At 36.7% G+C, this 22,593-nt stretch overlaps 1 protein-coding gene across 2 annotated transcripts in view; it reads right to left on the reverse strand.

Moving 5' to 3' along the window:
- Nucleotides 1-21,662, reverse strand: part of LOC106072887 (mesocentin-like) — a 62,374-nt gene extending 40,712 nt beyond the window's left edge. Inside the window, exon 1 of one of the 2 annotated variants that reach the window (XM_056029751.1) lies at nt 21,525-21,662. Coding sequence is in view for 1 of the 2 variants with exons in the window: in XM_056029750.1 (XP_055885725.1) it covers nt 12,194-12,196 (3 nt within the window). In the remaining variant the exon portion in view is untranslated. Of the gene's footprint in view, nt 1-12,193; nt 12,465-21,524 lie in introns of those variants that run through there. The other variant, XM_056029750.1, reaches the window with a different exon arrangement.
- Nucleotides 21,663-22,593: the final 931 nt, after the last annotated feature.

Raw genomic sequence — 22,593 nt, forward strand, 5'->3', positions numbered from 1 at the left:
AGACTACCTAAAGATTATTCTGTCGGAGAGTTCGTCTAGGTCAAACATGGCAGAAAGCAGTTGTCATAAAAAAATATTCAGCACCCAGATCTTACATCATAAAGACAAACGGAAAAACATACAGAAGAAATCAACGCTTTTTGAATAAGAGATTCGATGAAGACATCTCTGGGTACTATGATTCCGATGGAGACAATGAACTGCAAACTGTTGGAACAAACGAAACAGACAGTTATAGACCAACGTCTAGAGAACTTGTTGTGCCAGTCAAGACAACCAGAAGTGGACGAATTGTTAAAGTTCCTAGTAGACAGGGCCGGCCTTAAGCCACTGCAGCCTATGCGGTCGCAGTGGGCCCCGCGCTTTCATATGAACCGAACTAATTCTAAGTGTATATTCTTAAATTAAACCATTGTAACGTATATAAAATAACAGGGTTTTTGGGAACCTCCTGATCTCATGAAAAGGCAAAATATACGATAAAGTCCTGAATTTTTTTTGAATTTATTCAAATCTCCTGAAGAAAAGACGAAATCGACATTTTGGGGTGCCTATAAATAAAAAGTGGCATTGCGAGCTTTCATTTGATAAAAATTTATTGCAAAGACGAAAGTAGGCCTATTTTCTAATTAATAAAAAAAATTATGTTGACATTATGCTCATCCCTACCCAGACTAGGCCCCACGCGATCCGTTTCGCATAGGGCCCCGCAAATGCTAGGGCCGGACCTGCTAGTAGATATCACTCTTAAGAACTTTAAAAGGAAGGGTGTGATAATAACTTCAAAAGGAAGGATGTGCAAATATTATATGATATTAAGTCATTGTTTGTTGTTTATGTTTTGTGCAAAAGGATTAGATGGAAATAAATATAGAGTTTCCATTGGATTGAGGAAAGATGAATAGAGGGGTAATAACTCGAGTGTGAAGTTTAATTCTGAAATTATAGACGCCAAACCCGAATAATGGACTATTCTAGCATTATTAAGAATAACTTTTGGATCTGTTATACTCGATTCTGTAAATTTTGCTTCAAGGTTAATTAGTGTAGCCATAAAATACTCGCCATTTAGATCTATTATTAGTAAAGGTAACAAGATACCTGGAATTCACTGTAGCCTATATCATGCAGTTTTATTCGTGGCAACAAAGTTTAAAACGTAAAATTAACTTTAAAAAAAACTTTGATCTCTGTGGGAAAAAATATTTTTAAAATTTAGGTTTAGTCTTTGTGATAAATTTAATCCATAAATGTTGAAAAAAAAAAAAAGACACCCATTGACACTATTTGTCAATCAAATATATTAATTTATGTATTTACAAATAAATTTCGGACACCCATTTGCCCCCCCCCCCTTAGTTACGCCACTGCATGCGTCGGTTTCCTTTAACAGTGAAATAGCTTATTTTTCGCCGATCAACGCACAGTAGCGAAACAGGGAAATAAATTCTTCCAATAGAATGATTAGATGCATTGTTTCCCACAAGGTATAACCTATATACAGTGTAAGAAAATGTTAGGCATGGACGTTCCACACGTAGGTTAGTGCGGCTGATGAACTACTTTGAAAAGTCGCGTCATTTCAATAATATGATAGATCTACTTAGTATCCAATATGTAAAATGTCAGGTAACTCTAACCTATATAATTACTGTTGACTGAAACTCTTGTACAGGATTTATATTTACAAAAGGATTTAGATTATACGGTCCTAATCAGGGGCGGCCTTAGCAGTGTGCGGGGCCCCAATCCGCACGGGTAGACTATATATTATCCTACTCACATACGCAAACATCTCGCCCGCCTCGTGTTAAGCTGTAAGCCTTATTGTTGTTAAAACATAGTACCTTACGTAGGTTTCACTGCATTACAAAATGGTCTTCATGGAAGACTTAGACTTCACAAAATATTTCTCATGAACAATCAATAAACTAGATAATATTATTTCTGCTAAACAGCTGGAGGTTAAGATTATGGCAGCTGCAAGGAGAGTAAAAAGCTTGACTGTTGCGAATTATGTGTGCTTGAACTCCTTGGTGCTTTCTGTTCAAGTTTGCACAATTGTCGTATCCCTGGCCACGACAATCGGTGATGTGAAGACCAAGGTTCTCCATCACGGCGAGAAGAGCTTTGACAAGCCATGTCCTATTGCGTCGTCATCACCTAGAAATTTAATGAAGTGTTCTAGCACCTTAACTTTTAGATATGATACGTCCACAAAACCCAATATAAGGGACATCTGCTTATTGTAGGCTAACATATAAAATATTTAGCAAGTTTGATTTTATCATTAATGTTCCCTTTTACTTCTGATGCTATCAGGTCCATAGGCTCGTTTCAAAACCTATGCCCGATGTAATGGGTCGTGAGCCTCGGCTTTCTTAATTCGTTGAAGATGTTCTTGCAAGGTTGGGTCGACTTCAGCCAGCATCTCATTCAAGCCTGAAATAGACCGTTGTTCTTTTGTTTCTCTGTTCTCCCAGGAAATGTATTGTTGTTTTCTTCAAGGTACTGTACAATCGCTAGAATTTTTGTTAAGACTGCGCGCTAAAAAAGTTTTACTTTTCTATTTTTTTCTAACATCACGTTATTCGTTGTGCTACCATTTGACATTCTCAGAGCTAAGTCCAACTACAAAGTCACACACTTAACGGGATTTACAGAAACCTCGAGCTGCTAAAGTTTATGTCATATTAAGAGCTTACTTATTTTTCGGTATCATATAGATGCCTGGAAAGTTTTCCAAATATATTGAGTAATGAGTCCTAGTTTATGATAACTGATCTTGTTTTCGAAGCTGACGATGACAAGGGAATCTTCTATCGCGGGGCCCCCCTCAGGCGCGGGGCTTAGGGGCGGTTGCCCCACTTTCCTCCCCCTAAGGCCGCTACTGGTCCTAATTCATGATTGTATAGGCTTCAAAATGGATTAGTGATTTGATTTGTGTAAAACAAAAAATCAAGTCAAACGAATAGACTAGTTGTTCGTATATCAAGTCAAACGAATAGACTAGTTGTTCGTATATCAAGTCAAACGAATAGACTAGTTGTTCGTATATCAAGTCAAACGAATAGACTAGTTGTTCGTATATCAAGTCAAACGAATAGACTAGTTGTTCGTATTTCTAATTTAAACGGAAAGTATTCATTAAGGAAATTAATCAGCCCCAATATAAAGTTAGCTATACGCCTGATTTAAATTGTCTTATAAATTATAATAGCATCCTAGAAATACTAATGTTTTAACAAATCAACAGTGGCAATGGTACCTTAACTCTAGTTTTTAGTTTTTACAGAAATATAGGGGCCTACTTGTAAAATAATACCAACAAGTACCTGTACGGCCTACGGGCCTACACTGTTTGCTTTGTTGATGAATTTCTCCAACAGGTAGATTCGATCTAGCCAGGAAATGTTGCCGAGCGGCTCTACGCTACGCACACTCACTAGAACTAGACTATAGCTACACTATAGCTTTCATTTTCTCTTTTTAGCCAAACCAAGAATTCGTTGTTGTTATTTCTTATTAGTTCGGCGTACTATTTTTTTCTAGCATGTAGTATAGGAACTAGTGTAGCTGACAAATGTCAGGCATTATTTAGTAATGAAAGCGTTAACTTTGTTGTAGTACTCTATACTCCCTTCTCCACCACCCTTTAAAAAAAAAGGCAAATTTTTATAAAGACCGAAAAAAAAATCCTTCTAGGCTTACGTCAGATCTAGGGGCCGACAAAAATAGGCCTACAGCCACTTGTGTCTTTTCCAACGACTCGAGAAAAGAATGCAAAGAGCTACATGCGCATGACACTTCTCGAGCAGCAAGGCCAATACAGACCAAGGGACATTTTCTTTTACAACTTAGGACACGCTAGAACACTAGGTAGTGGCGAAGGGTTTAATAGCTTCTCAATGGCATGGTTGCAGGAATATTCATGCCAAGTTTCATCAAGAAATTGGTTAAATGATGTTAATCTCTTTGAGGAAAACATCAACTTTACTTTGTGCTTTTTATATTAGAAAAAGTCTGCAAAATAAGGTTTTAAATATAGTTCAATGTTAACTTTATTGTTCCATGAAGTGAAATACCACTTTTGATCCGCACGTGAATGCGATGCAACCATAGACATAAATAAATATAGACTGGCCGATTAAAGAGTTTTATGAAACGAAAATTTGTGACTTGCAATTTTGTGTACTTAACTATACAGCATTTATGAGCAGTATAAAAGTTAAGTATTCATATCTTTTTCAGACACACACCTATATATATATTGTAGATAAGGAGGCAGTGTAGTTTTGTTTAATCTCTAAGAATGAAGATCATGCTATTTTTCATAATTTGGAAATCCGAATACAATAGATATACATGTTTTCAAGTTACATGAAGTTACTTCCTTCGGCCAGTCTATATTTATTTATGTCTATGGATGCAACTTGGTAAAGAAATTGAGGCGATAAAATCATAGCTCAAACTTTAATTAGTCCTATCTCAATGCAGTATGCAGTGATCATAGACTTATATATACTACAAGACTGGAAACCGGAAATAAATTCTTATCCGCGACTGATCGAAAGTTGGATCAAGGCGTTGTTTTGTAAAGTAGTTAAAAGAAGTAAAGTTGTTGTTGTTTTTTCAACCCTAACCTATGTAACATATAATTTTATTTTTTAGATCTAGATCTAGTAATTGATTATCAAAAATACACAACAAATCACAATTTAGTGTTGCATTCAGTCTTTTGATAAAGAAGATTTTGTATCTAAAAATTGCAAAATAATAATTATGAGACGAGAGTAGCCTACTCTTATTTTTGATGTTCATTTACTAGATCTAGATCTAAAAATCAGTGAATTAAAGACTTTCTGATAGGGAGAGAACAAACTGTAATAATAAATGGCTCTAAATCAACACCGATAACAGTAAACTCAGGTGTACCTCAAGGAACAGTCTTGGGTCCAATACTATTTTTAATTTACATAAATGATTTACCAAATTGCATTACTTCAGGAACAAAAGTCAGATTATTTGCAGACGATTGCATAATATATAGAACAATAAAAACAACACAAGACACAGATATTTTACAAAGAGAATTAGATGAATTACAGAAATGGGAATCAAATTGGAGCATGTCTTTCCACCCAGAAAAAATGTCAGTTGTTAAGAGTAACAAAAAAACTAAAACAAATTAATTCCACTTATCTTATTCATGGCAAACCAGTAACACAGACTAAAAACGCAAAATACCTAGGTGTTATAATAAATGAAAAACTGTCATGGAATCCACATATTGATGAAACTACAAAAAAATCAAACAAAGTATTAGGATTTATTAAAAGAAATTTCTATAAATCAAATAAGAACATAAAACTAAAATGTTATTTAACCTTGGTTAGGCCAATAATAGAATATGCATCCTCTGTTTGGGACCCCTCAACTCAAGAAAACATTAAGAAACTAGAACAGACACAAAATAGAGCAGTGCGATTCATAACAAACGAATATTCACATTTGACTAGAGTAACACCTTTAGTAAAATCACTAAATTTAGAAAGCCTTCAGGACAGAAGGCTCAAAAGTAAAGTAGCAATCATACATAAAACACTGAACCATAATCTTCAAATACAAAAACAAAATTTAATAAAATACTCTGAAAGACACAAAGATAAAGGCACATTCCTCGTCCCATATGCTAGGACAAATTTGTACAAATACTCCTTCTTCCCTAGTGCTATTAGAGCATGGAATGGGTTGCCTGAGCTAGCCAGGAAAACCAGTGACTTGGCAGAATTTAAGTCATTGGTTAATATGCATGACTAAATGCATGACGCGTAGGACGTAATCATCTTCTTTTTTGAAGTAACGTCTGTATTATATAAGATAAGAAGATAAGATAAAATTAAATTATTCACGACATTTTTTGTAGTGTTAAAAAGTCTCCATGTCCAGTCTAGATAATAGATATAGTATATATAAGTCTATGGCAGTGTTTATTATTTTTTTTTTATGGAAACACAAAGTACGGAATGACTTCCTCAATTTATTTTACTAATCTTTAATCTCTAACATAGACCTAAAAATCATAATATATATATATATAATTCTCTTCTTCCCTCAACAGTTTAAACGAGAAGAAGTAAAGGAAAGATCACTCTCTTATTTCTGCGGATAGTCCACGAGAAAACAAGAGGGGGGGGGGGGGAGAAGTAGAATTCATCCGTCACTAAATAGCAGAACCGGATTTAACCATTGTGGAGCCCTATGCAAAATGGATTTCGCGGGGCCAAGTTAGGGTAGGGATACGGATAATATGTGAAAATTAAGAGTTTGTATTAGAAAATAAATTCGTCTTTGCATTTTATTCATTCTTTACTACGTACAGAATTACTTTACGAGCCTTGCGTGTAGCGAAGTCATACAGTACATCATAAAAATTCTATTTCCTACATAGATCACGCTCAATAGCAAGAATTTCCAAATGTTTCAATCTATCTACGATCGACTTGTAGCATACTATAATATTATTCTTTGAATATGTCCACCAACATTTTGTTTTTCGTAATTTTTGGAAAACTACTTGAGACTAGATCAACCACACTTCCGCTCTAGTCTTGTGTTGCTCCGCAATCTAAAAAAGTCCTTTCACTTATTTGTGACATCATGTCTTCGGAAATTATTTCTCACTCTACGTTCTTATGATCCGATGAACAGACAAGATTACGAATGACGAACGGTGGCAAAGAACAAAGCGGCCCATTGAAGTAGATATCCTTTAGAGTCGCAGGAGATGGATAGGTCAGACTCTTCATCCAAAGAAAGAGGAAGATTGGACGGCCCAAGAATACATAGCGCCTCGATTTGAAAGGAGATGCCGAGAAGATGGGCAAGACGTGTGGACAGTTGGAGAGCCCTGAACATAGAGGCCCGGAGGAAGCTGGTTTGTGGCCTATGCTAATCGCAATTTTATGACTTAGTATGGACCTCCAAATTAGGAGAAAGCGAAGAATTGCTTTCTCGTTTCTTTTAAAAGTATTTCTGTTAGTCACCGAGTTAAACGGGATTGTCCTAGAAACTTTGTTCTTGGAAAATAGAAGTCAGTCATATGCAGTGACGTAGCGAGCATAAATGTCCACCCCCTCTTCCTTTTTCCATAAACACATACAGAACTAAAAGCTTCCCTAAACACATACATAACTAAAAGCGGATCCAAAACCTTTGAATGTGATTATCAATGAAATAAATCATCAACCCTTTAGCACTGTGAACTCTAACCTTAATTATATAGGCCCCCTATGTTGTATACAGAGATGTCTGCAAATGTTAGTTAATTATATAACATAACTCAAATCATAGAATAATACATTCTATTATAATGACAATTGATTTGAAAAAAAATTCTTCGAAATGGATCAAAGTGGAAATTTTCCGAAAATCACCTATGTTTTGGACACCATTTTGGCACCCTCTTGAGAATATTGCTCGATGCACAATTAAACCACTTGTTTCCCCACTCATCATTCCACTGATCATATGGAATCATGCAGTGACCAAAGATTAAGTGGTAGGTATCCTGAGTTTTTTTTTTAATACCAAATGGACACTAACAGCGCCTCTTCATTTAGTAGGCCTACTGTTTCTTTAACCTAGGTTTAGAAGCTCGTTGAATACACTTGTAAGAAAACAATGGACAAACGAACTTAACAATGTGTCTGAACGAGGAGGTGGGTGCGGCTAAGGAAGTATTTCCGGGTCGTAAGACAACAATGATAAGAGTTAAGTAGCGACCTACATCGACTTGACGCATATAAATAAAAACATGCGGAAATCTAAAGACAGTGGATCTCAACTTTTTACTTTTGATGCCCCAAGACGAAAATACATGAACGAGTCCTCGTCTCCCCCCCCCCCCCCCTTACGGGGCAGAATCTCAGTGTCCAACAACTTTCATACGTTCTGAGATGCTGAGAGATGCTGAGAGTGAGAGATGCTGAGAGATGCTGAGAGTGAGAGATGCTGAGAGATGCATTCTTCTGGCTTCAAAATAGGATTTAAAAAAAAAAAAAACGCTTGTCAAATAATGAATGAGGGGTTCGGGAGTGGGGGACGAATAGGGATAAGATGCAGTCACTTTACTTAGGTGACGCTTGTCAGGCAACTATTTCTGAAATGTTGTTTTTTTTTTGATAGCCGAACTATATCGTTGTTATAGTGTGTGTGTGTGTGTGAATGTAAATTCTGATGTAACCATGAGTAAAACTACGGCGAATAATGACTGTGTGTATTAGCTGAATAGATTCTAGTGTAACTATCTATAAGTGAACGTGTTTGGAGAAGACGGGAAGTTGTACAAGTGACTTGTAGCCTATTTTGTTTCACTTGTTCAACATATTAGATCACTTGTGTTTCTACAAACATCTATATTGAAGCTGTGTATATATTGTCAATACAAGTTTTATTCATTTTTGTTTTTAAAACATGTTTATTCAAGTTCTGCATTAAGAAATTAATACGCCTACAATGGTTTAGTTGGACTAGCTCACTGGAGCTACAGCCTAACAAAGGTTTAGTTAGACTAGCTTACTGAAGCTACAACTTAACAAAGGTTTAGTTGGACTCGCTTACTGGAGCTACAATTTAACTTAACAAAGGTTTAGTTGGACTCGCTTACTGGAGCTACAGCCTAACAAAGGTTTAGTTGGACTAGCTTACTGGAGCTACAGCCTAACAAAGTTTTAGTTGGACTAGCTTACTGGAGCTACAGCCTAACAAAGATTTAGTTGGACTCGCTTACTGGAGCTACAGCCTAACAAAGATTTAGTTGGACTCGCTTACTGGAGCTACATCCTAACAAAGGTTTAGTTGGACTATCAGTCTGGAGCTGCAGCATAACAAAGGTTTAGTTGGACTAGCTTACTGGAGCTACAGCCTAACAAAGGTTTAGATGGACTATCAGCCTGGAGCTGCAGCCTAACAAAGGTTTAGTTGGACTAGCTTACTGGAGCTACAGCCTAACAAAGGTTTAGATTGACTATCAGCCTGGAGCTGCAGCCTAACAAAGGTTTAGTTGGACTGGCTTACTGGAGCTACAGCCTAACAAAGGTTTAGTTGGACAAGCTTACTGGAGCTACAGCCTAATAAAGGTTTAGTTGGACTCGCTTACTGGAGCTACAGCCTAACAAAGGTTTAGTTGGACAAGCTTACTGGAGCTACAGCCTAACAAAGGTTTAGTTGGACTAGCTCACTGGAGCTATAATTTAACTTAACAAAGGTTTAGTTGGACTCGCTTACTGGAGCTACAGCCTAACAAAGGTTTAGTAGGACTAGCTCACTGGAGCTACAGCCTAACAAAGGCTTAGTTGGACAAGCTTACTGGAGCTACAATCTAACGGCCGTAATTTGACAATCATCTTCGTATTTAACCAATACGCTTTAAAGCGGGCCCTTTTTTTTTAACATGAAAAAAGTCGCCAAAAGCAATGATAAGGCGCTTGGAGTACTCAAGACCAATCGTCGAATAAGGCCTGAACACTGACCTGGAACGCCGCAGCCTGTGGGCAGTAGAGACCAATAGCTCGTTGCCATGTCACAGATCCGACGATGTGGCAACGAGCTATTTGTTTCTACTGTCTCGGATTTTACTCCACATTTCGATAGAAACAGAATCCCTTCTGAGGTGTGGAAAAAATTGGTAGAATCGTATTGACAAACACTCTATGCCTGTATCATGTTGTGTGTAAAACTGGTTACGATTCAAACACGTTTCCTGTCATGTCGAGGGTCGAAAGATAGTTGTGTCATTGAATGTGCAAGTGAATTTCTCGAATAGGAGGTATGAGAAATGTAAACACACACACAAAAATTAGGTATGAGAAATGTAAACACACACACACACACAATTAAACAATATCGCCGTCACATTCTCCCTTGTACTAAGATGGAGACTGCGCTCCACAGGCTGAGAACCGCGAACGTAGGACAAGGCTTGTTAATAGAAACACATACACATTTTACGGCGCACAAGAAAGAGACAAGAGACAAACATACGCTCTACGTGTCGAGTTCATCCTATTGCAAGGAGTGGACACGCATCGTTTACTCAATTAGTGGGAAGGACGAAATGTACAGTATCCCACTGTATTATCTTGTATTTTAGTATCTTTCAAAAAATATCATTTTACACTTACAAATATAATTTGTTTCAATAATATAACCATACAAAAACAAAGCCTAATCAAATACTCGGAAAGACAACATTAAAGGCACATTCCTCGTCCCATATGCTAGGACAAATTTGTACAAATACTCCTTCTTCTCTAGTGCTATTAGATCATGGAATAGGTTGTCTGAGCCAGCCAGGAAAACCAGTGACTTGGCAGAATTAGATGCATGACGCGTAGGACGTAATCATCTTTTTGAAGTAACGTCTGTAGATATACAGACGATTAAAATATTAGTTTTGATTTATTCTAGTATTTTATTATTACTAGCACTACTCCCCGGCATTAGGTATTAGCCTAAGTAGTATTTAGGTTTGAAAAGGTTCTACGCTATTTAAGATATGGTGGTCCTTTAAAAGTTCAGATATAATTGGTCAATGCTAAATATTTGTTTGGCGCCTTTAAGCTATAACTTGTGTTGCTTATAGGTAAATCCGACACCGCGCGTGACTAGGTCATTGACCATTTTACCCAGGACTGTACGCTTGAAGAGTAAACACACTGTTTAACAGTGATCCATTTGATGGGTCATTTCAATCACAGAAGGTGTACGTTATTTTTAAAAGATCAATCCTCCTTACTGACCCCTGTGTCCTAGGACGAAAGCAAATTTTCAAGTGACTTCGTGTAAAATAGGTTGAGTTACAAAAAAAAACAAACTAATTCCCGCCCCCTGTGTCTTCCTTACCATTCTCATGAAACTATTGTGGGCTTGTATGCAGGGGTGTAGTGAGGGGGGCACGATGCCCATGGCGCCACCCTGAAGGCGCCACACGCAGAGAAGCGCCAAAAAAATAAAATTATTTAGATATTTTAGTTAGGTAATACATTCTAAGGTTATTTAGTGTTACATTATTATTTAAAACATTATATTTGTAAGCCTATATTTCTATGTGATATTCATGGAAAACGAGGGGGGGGGGCATTAATAAGGTGTCACGCCCCGGGCGCACGTTTTGCTCACTATGCCTCTGCTTGTGTGTACTACATAATAACAGAACTAACCGCATTTTTTTTGTCCTGATCACTACGATCTCAGCAGAATATTTAAAATTAAATACAGACAACATGAGGTCATGGTGGTAGCAATAGACAATTTTAGCCCACTACAACCTTGATAGTTGCTACATCAATTGATTTCACCAAAGCAGTTAACACACTCGTGAAGTCCAGCACTTCAAAGTTTGAATAGTACCGGTACTTCGGTAGGTCCCAACAAGTAGGAACAACAAGGGGGGGGGGGGGGGGGGGACAGCCATTCTGGAAGACTAAAACAATAGAGACTAGATGTACTACAGGTTTGGGAAACAGACTACTTATATTGATGAGCGGGGATTGAGCGGTATGGTCATTGAATTGATGTTTGTTATCATCAATTTAGAATCAAGAAGCAACTTAATCGGGGAGCAAAGAAGAGTTTGTCCCTTTTTTTTTCTTTTTAATTAAAGCAAAGTTGAAAGAGATTTTTTTTTAAACTTAGTTGAAAGTGACATTAGAAACTCGAGTTGTCTCACAAGTCAACAGAAGCGTATGAATAAACTTGACAATGTCAGCAAGTAATTTATACAACCGTAAACTGAAGTATTTAGGTCAGCAAACGCCCAACTAGTAGAGTACCAGATCTCTACCATTGTTGTTGTGTAGGCGCAATCCTTTTTCCCACCGCTCATCTACCCTCCACTTGGTTCAATAACAGTTTATGGCCTACAGCTTCCACTAAATCATGGAGAATTAAAACGTATCAGGGCTGATAACAAAAACAAAATGTCTGACTGGTGAGTTACTAAAAAACTCTACAAGAAGAACACAATGGACCTTGATACACGCAATACATGCAACAGTAGAAGTCTACACACACAAATCTATTAAAACACAAGTAAAACTAATTTCTAACTATTAAAATGTACAAACTAAATGAATCCATATATTAATTTCGATCCAGAGAATGCTAGACTGACAAAACAAAATGTGTTTACCATTTGTTTAACGTGTGCTATTGTTTATCCTCACATATCCAGCTGACTCGGGAAAGCAAATAATCCAATAAGCTGCAGGAACAGCACAAGACACGAACTACCCACAAACATTAAAAACAACAAGAAGATTTAGAAAGACCGTCTATTGTTTCATGTCAATTGTTTCACCGACTTTTTGAATGCACCGAGACACACCATCTAATTAGCTGCGGTGGGACAGCCTTCTTTTTAGTTGTCCTCAATGAGGCCTTAAACCGTCAGTTGAAACATATCCCCCAAGTCGTGCTATAAGGCCCAAGGACAGAGTAGACGTGTCAAGATCTACCTGTCCACATTGTATACATAAGTATCATTGCACCTACCTGGTTATAGAAACGGAAAACAAGGGAGATTAGGAAATAATTGGCGTAGCCTATATATATTAATATATATCTGTGCTTAATTCAATTTCAGGTTATACTATGTATCGTCATTTTATGCGCAATGCTAATAAAGGCGGATATAATGATAACAGTACGATAAACGACGAATTTTGCTTTATATTTTATTTAGGCAATCCTAATCATATGAACAGAATAGAACTATTTTAGGCCTATCACAATGTTGTGCATTTTATATATAAAACACTTTCCCCCTATCCAATAGTCAAACTAGTATTGATTCTGGCATATACTGACAAATGTAACTACAGTAACGGTCACAAGGACTTTGACAATGATACAAGAGTGATCAAGTTTTATGTTCGTCTTGTAGGCGTTGCTTTGAATGAATTAGTAATGGACACACGAACACAAGAATTTTAATCAAATATTGTCTTGGTTAAGTGCAAATTTAAAATCAGATAATTTAGTGAGTCTTTCAATGGCATTATTTTGAAATCTTTTTGGGATAGATGGCAACAGTTTTTAACAAAGAATTGAAACAAAATAATGCAAAATTTCCATTATGAAAGCGATTTTAAAAAATATACAAATGACAATATTTTCTTTAAAGATTGTGTTGATGTTTTTCTCTATAGTGTATCCTGCAAAATAGAACAAATGGACACAGAACTAAATATCTCATTCTACTAACGATGAAACAGCCATTAAAGCATTCGTAATATATATATATATATAATATATATATATATATATATATATATATATATATATATATATATATATATATATATATATATATATATATATAGAGAGAGAGAGAGAGAGAGAGAGAGAGAGAGAGAGAGAGAGAGAGAGAGAGAGGCCAGGCAACTGTTATTGAAGAACTCTCAGAAAAAGAACAGTTTTGATGAAATCAAAAAGGGGGGTGTTATTTGTTGAAATTTGGATTAGAAGTGTTGTTAGTACAACCTTGACTTTGAAACACTTAAAAATGAGGGGGGGGGGGTGAAAGGCCATTCATCACAAAATGTTGATAACGATAAATGCAATCACTATATGAGTAGGTAGTTTTAGGTAGACTTCCTAAAACATACGATATTGAGCTGTTAGTCTAAGACATACTCATTCAACCATGGCATTTTGAGCAGTTAATCCACGATAGGTGCCCTCAACCATATTGATGAATTATCTCAGACGTATCTTACCAACTCCTATTTACTCAGTCTTTCTGTGTTTGTTATTTTGAAGTCTTTTAGTAAAAATGCCCAATGCCCTCAACAACTATTTTTTTTAAATCTGCAACATTTCCATTTTAAAAGTGATTTTTAAAAATATATCAGCAACCGTATTTTCTAAAAATTGTGTTCATACCTATCTCTACAGTGTAGCCTATAGAAGAAGTGAACAGCAATGGACTCCGAAATAACACATCCTACTAAACAAGCGTGGGGCGTAGTGGTTGAGTTCTAAAGCGCTTGGCTTCTGAATAGGGAGGTCCTGAATCTGAATCTCGATAAATATTACAATTTTGAATTTTGGGATTTTTAGGATGGCCCGTGAGTCCGCTTAATAGGTACCTGAAATTAGTTAGGGGGGGGGGGGTAAAAGCGGTTGGTCGTTGTGCTGGCCACATGAAACTCACGTTAACCTTCGGCCATAGAAACAGAAACATTATCTGAAAGGGATATCTTACTTTACAAACAGTCGTTAGAGCATTTTTATTATTTTGGTAAGCGAGATATGATTGGGGAACTTACAGTCTCTATGCGGATAACCACTAGTGACTGCAATCAGTGCAATGTAATAAATATTACGCAAAAAGAAAAATATAATTGTGTCAACGACATTTGTAAGAACTATTCTATAGCTACAAACAATGTGCCATGGAATAAAGTAACATTCCTAACTAAGTTATATGTTGATGTTACAATAGGTAGCCGTTACACTTGTTTCGACCACGGGAAATGTCGACAATAAAATCAAATTTTTTATTGGCTTTTCGTGTTGTTTTTGTGTGTTCCAAACATGACAGCAAGACAGATAGACGAACAGACAGATTGCACAAAGATAATAGCGTCTTTTCTGAAAAAAAAATTACATAAACAACAACCAGCAAACAAAGTACAAAAGTTGAAGTTAGAAAAGCAGCATAAAAAAGGAACGAGTCAAATGTTAATCTGACGGAGCAGACATCTAAACTAGTTCTTCCACTTTACGGTAGGACGTTTTCTTCAACTCAACATTTCTCGAATAATGTGAACATGGAGGGTGGCTTAGCAGTTGAAGTCTTGTTGTTCTTGTTACCCCCCCCCCTCCCCCCCCCTCTCTCTCTCTCCGTTCGTATGCACGTATATACATTCAAAATATGAAGGGGGAAAAAAGCCCCCCCCTTTTCTACTTCTAAAAGAATATTATTATGAAAGGTGACCTTGAGTCTTGCAAATGTAAAAAAAAAAAAAGTCAACACAAGTAATAAGTTTTGTGTGAGTGACTGGAAAGATGAAGGTTATCATTTGAATATTTATCATGTTGATTTGCTAGACAAATATACTTTTAAAAATGTTTTCTAATAGGCAGACAACTGATTGTTTTCTAGGTAAGATTGTGAACATGTTTCTTTCACGTCTGCGTGCAAGGTCAATGTTGACATTTAGTGTATGAATGCTAAGATTGAGATTGTTTCTTTCTATCATTGAAAAGAAAACATGTCTAGACATTGTATTACATTATCAGGCTTCATTTAATCGATCGTGTACAAGAAAATATTTCTTATTAACTTTAAGAATCTCAAATACGATTTTGCTCTCCGTGGAACTCTGATATCTTTAAGTCTAGGCCTAAATACGACATGGCGGAAGGGATCGCCCACGCTGATCCCACTAATGCACACTAGTCTCTAGACTGTGTCTTTGCTTGTTGTCAGTCGGTGTTATGTTTGTACAAAACACCCGGACTGTATATCAGAAATGTGCTCTGCTACGTTCAGTGTATGATACAGCACGCCACTCCGGGCTAGCTACTTTATGACCTAGATTGCCTTCACACAAGTACATTGGGTGACACCCCGAGACGACATGCCCTGAGTGACACCCCCCCTCTCCACTCCCAGCGCAACCCTTCTCTTACACTAATCCACCGGCATAGGCAAGTGCATATGTAAGTGTAGACTCGTAGGACTGGTAGAGACTAATGTAAACGTATGAGGGTAATGGTGGAGTCTTAGTTGGTGTAGTGTGATGTGTGTGGTGTGATGTGTGTGATGTGATGTGTATGGTGTGATGTGTGTGGTGTGATGTGTGTGGTGTAAGATAGACATGTGTGTGGTTTAGCATATGTGAGTATGTGGCTTAAGATATGGGAGGTGTGTATGTGGTGTGGTATGTGTGTGGTGTGATGAATTTTGGGTGTGAGGTGTGTGTGTTTTGAAGCGTGGGTGGCTTGATTTGTTTGAATTGTATGTGGTGTGATATATGCATGTTGTATGATGTGTTTTTGTTCTGTGTGAGATGTCACAAATGTGTGGTCTGATATAATATGCATGTTGTATGATATGTTTTTGTTCTGTGTGAGATGTCACAAATGTGTGGTCTGATATATGCATGTTGTATGATGTGTTTTTGTTCTGTGTGAGATGTCACAAATGTGTGGTCTGATATATGCATGTTGTATGATGTGTTTTTGTTCTGTGTGAGATGTCACAAATGTGTGGTCTGATATATGCATGTTGTATGATGTGTTTTTGTTCTGTGTGAGATGTCACAAATGTGTGGTCTGATATATGCATGTTGTATGATGTGTTTTTGTTCTGTGTGAGATGTCACAAATGTGTGGTCTGATATATGCATGTTGTATGATGTGTTTTTGTTCTGTGTGAGATGTCACAAATGTGTGGTCTGATATATGCATGTTGTATGATGTGTTTTTGTTCTGTGTGAGATGTCACAAATGTGTGGTCTGATATATGCATGTTGTATGATGTGTTTTTGTTCTGTGTGAGATGTCACAAATGTGTGGTCTGATATATGCATGTTGTATGATGTGTTTTTGTTCTGTGTGAGATGTCACAAATGTGTGGTGTGATATATGCATGTTGTATGATGTGTTTTTGTTCTGTGTGAGATGTCACAAATGTGTGGTCTGATTTGTGTGAGGTACATGTGGTAACATGTGATGTGTGATGCAATTGATACTCCAAGTTTTAGCCCAAATTTTTGACCTTCTATTTCATTGGTCATCCTTTTGACCTTCTATTTCATTGGTCATCCTTTTGAACTTCTATTTCATAGGTCATCCTTTTGATCAATTTGAAACGAATTGTTAGTAAAAGGGAACTATAGGCTTAGTAGACTATGACTGAATGTGTTAGACAATGTTACTAGGTTTGTTGTGTTAGACAATGTCACTAGGTTTGTTGTGTTAAACAATGTCACTAGGTTTGTTGTGTTAAACAATGTCACTAGGTTTGTTGTGTTAGACAATGTCACTAGGTTTGTTGTGTTAAACAATGTCACTAGGTTTGTTCTGTTAAACAATGTTACTAGGTTTGTTGTGTTAGACAATGTCACTAGGTTTGTTGTGTTCAACAATGTCACTAGGTTTGTTGTGTTAAACAATGTCACTAGGTTTGTTGTGTTACACAATGTCACTAGGTTTGTTGTGTTAGACAATGTCACTAGGTTTGTTGTGTTAAACAATGTCACTAGGTTTGTTGTGTTAGACAATGTCACTAGGTTTGTTGTGTTAAACAATGTCACTAGGTTTGTTGTGTTAGACAATGTCACTAGGTTTGTTGTGTTAAACAATGTCACTAGGTTTGTTGTGTTAAACAATGTCACTAGGTTTGTTGTGTTAGACAATGTCACAAGGTTTGTTGTGTTAGAAAATGTTACTAGGTTTGTTGTGTTAGACAATGTCACAAGGTTTGTTGTGTTAGAAAATGTCACTAGGTTTGTTGTGTTAGACAATGTCACAAGGTTTGTTGTGTTAGAAAATGTCACTAGGTTTGTTGTGTTAGAAAATGTTACTAGGTTTGTTGTGTTTGACAATGTCACAAGGTTTGTTGTGTTAGACAATGTCACAAGGTTTGTTGTGTTAGACAATGTCACAAGGTTTGTTGTGTTAGAAAATGTCACTAGGTTTGTTGTGTTGGACAATGTCACAAGGTTTGTTGTGTTAGAAAATGTCACTAGGTTTGTTGTGTTAGACAATGTCACAAGGTTTGTTGTGTTAGAAAATGTCACTAGGTTTGTTGTGTTAGAAAATGTTACTAGGTTTGTTGTGTTTGACAATGTCACAAGGTTTGTTGTGTTAGACAATGTCACAAGGTTTGTTGTGTTAGAAAATGTCACTAGGTTTGTTGTGTTAGACAATGTCACTAGGTTTGTTGTGTTAGACAATGCCACTAGGTTTGTTGTGTTAGACAATGTCACAAGGTTTGTTGTGTTTGACAATGTCACAAGGTTTGTTGTGTTAGACAATGTCACAAGGTTTGTTGTGTTAGACAATGTCACAAGGTTTGTTGTGTTAGAAAATGTTACTAGGTTTGTTGTGTTTGACAATGTCACAAGGTTTGTTGTGTTAGACAATGTCACAAGGTTTGTTGTGTTAGAAAATGTCACTAGGTTTGTTGTGTTAGACAATGTCACAAGGTTTGTTGTGTTAGAAAATGTCACTAGGTTTGTTGTGTTAGACAATGTCACTAGGTTTGTTGTGTTAGACAATGTCACTAGGTTTGTTGTGTTAGAAAATGTCACTAGGTTTGTTGTGTTAGAAAATGTCACTAGGTTTGTTGTGTTAGACAATGTCACAAGGTTTGTTGTGTTAGAAAATGTCACTAGGTTTGTTGTGTTAGACAATGTTACTAGGTTTGTTGTGTTAGATAATGTCACTAGGTTTGTTGTGTTAAACAATGTCACTAGGTTTGTTGTGTTAGACAATGTCACTAGGTTTGTTGTGTTAGAAAATGTCACTAGGTTTGTTGTGTTAGAAAATGTCACTAGGTTTGTTGTGTTAGACAATGTCACAAGGTTTGTTGTGTTAGAAAATGTCACTAGGTTTGTTGTGTTAGACAATGTTACTAGGTTTGTTGTGTTAGATAATGTCACTAGGTTTGTTGTGTTAAACAATGTCACTAGGTTTGTTGTGTTAGACAATGTCACTAGGTTTGTTGTGTTAGAAAATGTCACTAGGTTTGTTGTGTTAGAAAATGTTACTAGGTTTGTTGTGTTAGACAAGTCACAGGTTTGTTGTGTTAGACAATGTCACTAGGTTTGTTGTGTTAGACAAGTCACAGGTTTGTTGTGTTAAACAATGTCACAAGGTTTGTTGTGTTAGAAAATGTTACTAGGTTTGTTGTGTTAGATAATGTCACTAGGTTTTTGTGTTAGACAATGTCACTAGGTTTGTTGTGTTAGACAGTGTCACTAGGTTTGTAGTGTTAGAAAATGTTAGTAGGTTTGTTGTGTTAGACAATGTCACAAGGTTTGTTAAGTTAGACAATGTCACTAGGTTTGTTGTGTTAGACAATGTCACTAGGTCTGTTGTGTTAGACAATGTTACTAGGTTTGTTGTGTTAGACAATGTCACTAGGTCTGTTGTGTTAGACAATGTTACTAGGTTTGTTGTGTTAGACAATGTAACTTGGTCTGTTGTGACTTTGGGCTACTACAGTAATACGTTTTGTTCTTGTATGTTTTAAGACAAGATCATGACTTACTAGTTTAAAATCTCCAACATAACCGCGAAGCAAGACGCTGGGTTATATACCAGGACTATCGATTGACCAGATAGATCTACAAACCACTGGTCAATGTATGGGGTGGGCAGTTGACATATAGATGAGGATAGGGACATTATGGTTTAGTGTATACGATAGGGGCAATGGATTGTCACTTTGGTGCTATGGTAGACTCTAATACCTGATAGAAGGATTTGGTGTTTAGTTTAACAATACGACTGGTTGGTTTGTTTTTAGGGAACAGCACATTATGACTCACAACATAAACATCTTTTCGAGTTTCTAAACCAGAAATTTGATTTGGGATTTCCCACTTTCTCAAACCTAAACATAATTGTTGATGGAAACAAAGTTTTAGTTTAGTTTTCTGGAGACGTCAGTAAATTAGAGTTGATCATGGTGTAGGCACAACTGAATTGATTTTCGCTTGGTGAGAGTAGATCTTATACATCGTCTTGACATGGGAAGTAACCCTCTGTTTGTTATCAGCCTAATTGCGCTAGAAATGGACTTTTTTTTTTGCTCTATCTCGAAACATACGAGTCTGAAAGGTCAACCCCATTTCCATAATTGTTATATTTTGTTAACTTCTCTTGTAAAGATTTTGCAACTCATGTGATTTCCATTTAAAAAACAATACTTTATTTACTTCTAGTTTTCGCTTAGAGACAGAGTGTGCGTAGGAAGATTTACAGTGGTCCTTGTAAACCAAATAACCCTATTCATGTGTCTACTTATGGCGTTAATAATAATAAAAACTAAAAAAAAAAAAAACTTATAGCATTATTTAAAATCAGATTTTTCCTTAGCCTGCATCGTGCTCAAAACAGATGGAGCGACTACTTTTGGTCTTTGAAAGCGAATCCATTTGTTTTTAATTTAAGTGTGAAAAAGCATTTTTACACACAGGCCATCTGTACACTTTTCTAACAGAATTGTCTTATAAAGATATAATTAAATGTATGTTTAGTGGTCATGTCACTATCTCTATATGATGTTTCGGAATATATCAAATGAGTGCTATATAAAAAAATGTTACACTGGCAGATGATCTAAAGCTATCTGTTTCTATTGTCGACAGTTTACGAGGGTGTCACGTGGCCAGTACAACGAACAACCACATTTACTATCGCTAATTAATGTTGGCTTGACTCATGCCACTCCTAAATTCCCGAAGCTCAGATTTCCAATTTCCACTAAGATTCGTGCTTTTGACCCCTTAAGTTCAGACGCATTTTTAAAACCAAATTTAATGGCACATCGTGCAACAATCGTGCTCATCTGAAACTTTTATCTAATAATATAATTTATTTTTATGTGGAGACGCGGTGTCCAGTCCAAGTGGTTTAGCGCTAGGCTTCCGAATCGAGGGGTCCCGTTACTTTACTTTTTTACTTAAATGTGTAAGTGGAAATGACCCTAAAGTCATGAGTTTGTGACAGAGATCATCTCATCTCTGCATGTGGTCCCTTCTGGGACATAGGCCACCAACCAACTTCCTCCAGGCATCTCGATTCTTGGCGGGTCTCTCTAACTGTCCCCATATCTTGCCCCTCTGCGAGGCATCTGCATCCAAATCGCGTCGCCATGTATTCCTGGGCCGTCCCCTCTTCCTCTTTCCTTGGGGGTTTCAGGTTAGGGCATGCCTTGTTATGTGACGGAGATAATTTCTATTAATTAATTTTATATTTTTAAAAAATACTCAATATTTTTTTTATTCTGTGTATTTCTCCAGCATGTCAAGTGTGACTCATTGCTATTGTCCAAGCAAAGAGAATAAGGTTATAACTAGTCTAGTGTAAGCTGGCTCTATTGTTCACATAATTAGCTTCCCAGAAAACTTATGTTTTGAGAATTAATGTGCAATGAAAGGAATCACATGGGTGATAATTCTAATGATTTGGACCATTTACACACACACAAACAAACAAACAATGCCCTATAAATATTGAAGAAATTAAGTGTTTGTTTTTTTTTTGAGAAAAAAATGTTGGAGTTTCTTGCATTTATGTACAGGACTGTGTTTGTTTCATCTACAAATGGATAAAAGCCTTAAACTTGGACTATGCTAATTTCCCTTGCAAAGGATAAGAGCCTTCAACTGGGTCATAGTTTCACCTTTTAAACGAGTATATATCACACACAAAATAAAGGACAGAAGTACACAAAAGTGTACCATTATGAATTATGAGTGAACATAGGCGTAACTCACGTGTGATTAGACCCCCACTGCAGCCTGCAGATGAGTTGCTGTGTACACCACATTCAGGACCTACTTTCCCACGCAGATATCAGCTTTAAATAACATGTCCTTTCCCCCTCTCCCATACAGCCACAAGATAATACCAAGTCAATACATAGACCACAGCCCAAACCAGAGCTTGTCGCGTTAATGTGCACCTGGGGGAGGGGGGGGCATCAGACATTCATTTCTACCCAGCCCAGGTTGACAAGACCTGCCATGGGGCACATTGCAAGCTGACTCACTTTGACAAGGTCCACTCACTACAACAAAAGGTAAGAGGATATTGCTTTACATCTGAGGAGGGGCGTGTAAAGCGGGAAACCGACCCCCTTCCTTCTATGGTACGAGTTTTCTTGCTAGATTTATTTTTAATTTTTTCAATAGACTTCGTTTTGAATCAGATCTTTGCCCTGGTGCCAAAATTGCTTATTGTTTCATTAGAGAGACTAAGTTTTGAATCAGATTCTATTGCACTGAAATATTGGCTGAAGTAATTAAAGAAGAACCTATTGCACTGAAATATTGGCTGAAGTAATTATAGAAGAACCTATTGCACTGAAATATTGGCTAAAGTAATTATAGAAGAACCTATTGCACTGAAATATTGGCTAAAGTAATTATAGAAGAACCTATTGCACTGAAATATTGGCTGAAGTAATTATAGAAGAACCTATTGCACTGAAATATTGGCTGAAGTAATTAAAGAAGAACCTATTAAACTGAAATGCTTGTTTATGCTGCTTTCCACATTTCACTAAATGTTTTGGTGTCACGAATGTTTATTTTTTTTAATGGGGTTCATACTCTTACAAAATGTTGGGGACCACTGCCTATCATACTACTAGTGTGGTGACTATGCGTTTGATATGGAACAAATCTGAACTTAAGTGGTTTTCTGTATTAATATTTACATTGACTTATCGAGATCTCTTCAATTTGTAAGCTTACAACCAATGAGAATAGGGCTATGTCTAAGCTGTACCAGTGGTAATAGGACTATGTCTGGATACAAGTTGATTATGAAAATAATTGCACA

The sequence above is a fragment of the Biomphalaria glabrata genome, chromosome 5, assembly GCF_947242115.1.
Source record: "Biomphalaria glabrata chromosome 5, xgBioGlab47.1, whole genome shotgun sequence".
Taxonomy (NCBI): Eukaryota; Metazoa; Mollusca; class Gastropoda; family Planorbidae; genus Biomphalaria; species Biomphalaria glabrata.